The 2,500-nt window shown below is 41.9% G+C and overlaps 1 protein-coding gene across 18 annotated transcripts in view; it reads right to left on the bottom strand.

The window, feature by feature from the left end:
• The window catches only part of LOC113820462 (aquaporin-7), an 88,603-nt gene that overhangs the window by 20,064 nt on the left and 66,039 nt on the right, over window positions 1-2,500 (bottom strand). For all 18 annotated transcript variants that reach the window (XR_011398185.1, XR_011398186.1, XR_011398183.1 and 15 more), the window contains 2 exons: window positions 2,401-2,500; window positions 1,511-1,728 (listed from right to left, as the gene is read on the bottom strand). The exon at window positions 2,401-2,500 is cut by the window's right edge and continues 37 nt beyond it. Coding sequence is in view for 14 of the 18 variants with exons in the window: in XM_070114955.1 (XP_069971056.1) it covers window positions 1,511-1,728; window positions 2,401-2,500 (318 nt within the window). In the remaining 4 variants the exon portion in view is untranslated. The remainder of the gene's footprint in view (window positions 1-1,510; window positions 1,729-2,400) is intronic.

Here is a 2,500-nt window from a genome sequence, read left to right as displayed (position 1 = left end):
CAGACTCAGTTAAGGAAAATGTCCGACAACAGAAAAAAAAATCGCCATGACGTTTGTCTACATTCGCCAAGGCAAGAGCAAGGCAGCAAGCAAGCATACATTTCCATATATGTGTATGTGGAATCTGTGTTGTTCTCAAGCCAAAATTTGCTCTTCTGCGTCTGTTGAAGAAAAGACCTTAAAATGCATATTTATTAGAATTTTCTCGACAAGCTAATTTCCTAGTACTGAATTTTGAAAACTACCACTATCGATATCAATTGTCATCTGAGCCATTAAAAATACGCCCAAGTAAAGTTTTCTGTAACAATTGGTAAAAAAAATATATTCGAAAAGGTTGACGATTCGAAAGTATGTGGACCACTTCTTGGCCTGTGCTACTTAATGCTAGGGATGGCACGTGCTGGTTGCAGTGAGTTTCTTACACTATTCTGTGTTATTTATAATCAGCTCAGAAATAACAGTGCGAAATCATATACAGCACAAGTAGCTTCTGTTAATGCAAGGTTAACAGATACATTCAATATAAGCTTGCTGCAATTTCAGATGTTGCAATGAATAATGTACATATCACAGCCATTTGCATAAATAAAGCTACAGCAATGTTAGGTCCGGATAACTAACTGATAAATTAATGAACTATCAAATTAGAACATATTCATTACTTCAGTCTTCCATTTTCTGAATATAATAATAATTTTGAATAAACCAATTAGAAACTGAGGTGATTATGCATGTACACGATCCCTGCAGTAGCTCATTATGGGGTGATATGTTCTGTGGCTTTGTGACACCTGGATGAGGCAACGGATGACCAAGAAGAGATGACAGATGGCAACTAGAAGACCTCCAGCTGATGCCTGTGCATGGCCAATGGACTCCATTGGGCTTATGGGTTGACATAACTCCCAAGAGGTGGCAGCGGTGGGATACATTGCACACTTATTATGGGAGCCACCTGTGCTACTGACTGGATAGTAATATAATAATTATACTATTTGTGGCACTACCAAGTAGATGTAGTGACAGATATTAATGTAATGTCTAGTGCAGTTGTATCATTAATAATAAAATTTGATTTCAAAACGTTTAAGTACTTAAGTGGATTGAGCAATCGGCATATTTACAGAGTCTCAGATTAAGAAATGGATTATCAGTATTAGCATTTAACTCTTAGGCTTGATTGGCACTTAATGACATATTCTGAAAAGATGAAAAAATCAATGAAAACAATAATAGTATAATCAAAGACAACATTGTTTAAGGTAATAACCGAAAAGGCACAAAGGTTACAATTAAATATGTAATATGGCATATTCAGCGTCATATGGGCATCACTAGCAGCAGATACAAATGTCAAAGAATAAAGACAAATCAAGACAAAAAGAAAAAAGTGTTGGAGGGAAATCAAAATATTCCAGATTTCCCTCCGCAAAAATCGCAAAAATCACCCCAAAAGAGAAAAAAGAAAAATCGCGGGGAAAAGCGACCCGGACCCATCCCGACTTACGTGAAGGTCTGCTCGCCCCATCCCGCAATGAGCGTGAAGAAGCGGGGGGCGAGATCCCTGGCGGGGTTGATAGCGTAGCCGCAGTTGAAGCCGAAGCACACGCCGATGTTGAGGACGGTGAAGCCCACGAAGAGCGGAATCAGGGCCTTAGGAACCTCCATGTTGCGGGGGTCCGTGATGGCGCAGACGCAGATCAGCAGCAGCATCGTGCCCACCACCTGCGGAAGGCGAGGGGAGTGCGGGTTGGGCCTTTTGGGCTTTTTTAAAAAGGGAGCTTTGGCTTTAAAGAAAAAATGCGGCAGAGATGAAAAAGGTCTTAGCTGTATCTGTTACTTGCTGAGATGTAATGTGATTTTTATTATTTACTTTTCGGAAGGGATTAGTGTGTGAGAAATAGACCTCTTTTTCTTTTCTTGTTTTTCTTTCTTTAAGGATGGCAAAGAATGAATGAACTTATGTTCATGGTTAGCACAAACCACTAGAGAAAACGGGTAAAAGGAAGGACAAACTGAACAGTATGAAACAGAAAAGGAAAGGAAGAGAAAGAAAAATCAAGGGAAGGAGAAAGGAAAAGGAAGGAATGGGGCAAGCGAAAGGGAGTGGGGGGGGGGGAAGCGTGGAAACCAGAAATAAAGTTTGGGAAGCAAAGAGAAAAGGGAGGAAAAAGGAGAGGGAGAGAGAGAGAGAGAGAGAGAGAGAGAGAGAGAGAGAGAGAGAGAGAAAGAGAGCGAGATAGAGAAAGAAAGAAAGAGAGAAAGAGAGCGAGATAGAGAAAGAAAGAGAGAGAAAAAAAAAGGCCATCAACAAATACCAACACACGAGACACACACAAAACACCAAGCAACGCCACAAACCCAAGCCCCGCCCCCCGGGAGCCAAGCCCCACCCACCTGGTCTCCCATCCCGTTGCCATTCGACAGGAAGTCCGTCACGAGGGTCCCGTTGGAGGCCGTCATTGCCCCGGGGTACGTGGCGAAGATGCCCGCCGTC

The sequence above is a fragment of the Penaeus vannamei genome, chromosome 36, assembly GCF_042767895.1.
Source record: "Penaeus vannamei isolate JL-2024 chromosome 36, ASM4276789v1, whole genome shotgun sequence".
Taxonomy (NCBI): Eukaryota; Metazoa; Arthropoda; class Malacostraca; order Decapoda; family Penaeidae; genus Penaeus; species Penaeus vannamei.
The sequence above is the reverse complement of the archived record's forward strand: the minus strand, read 5'-3'. Positions and strand labels throughout refer to the sequence as shown.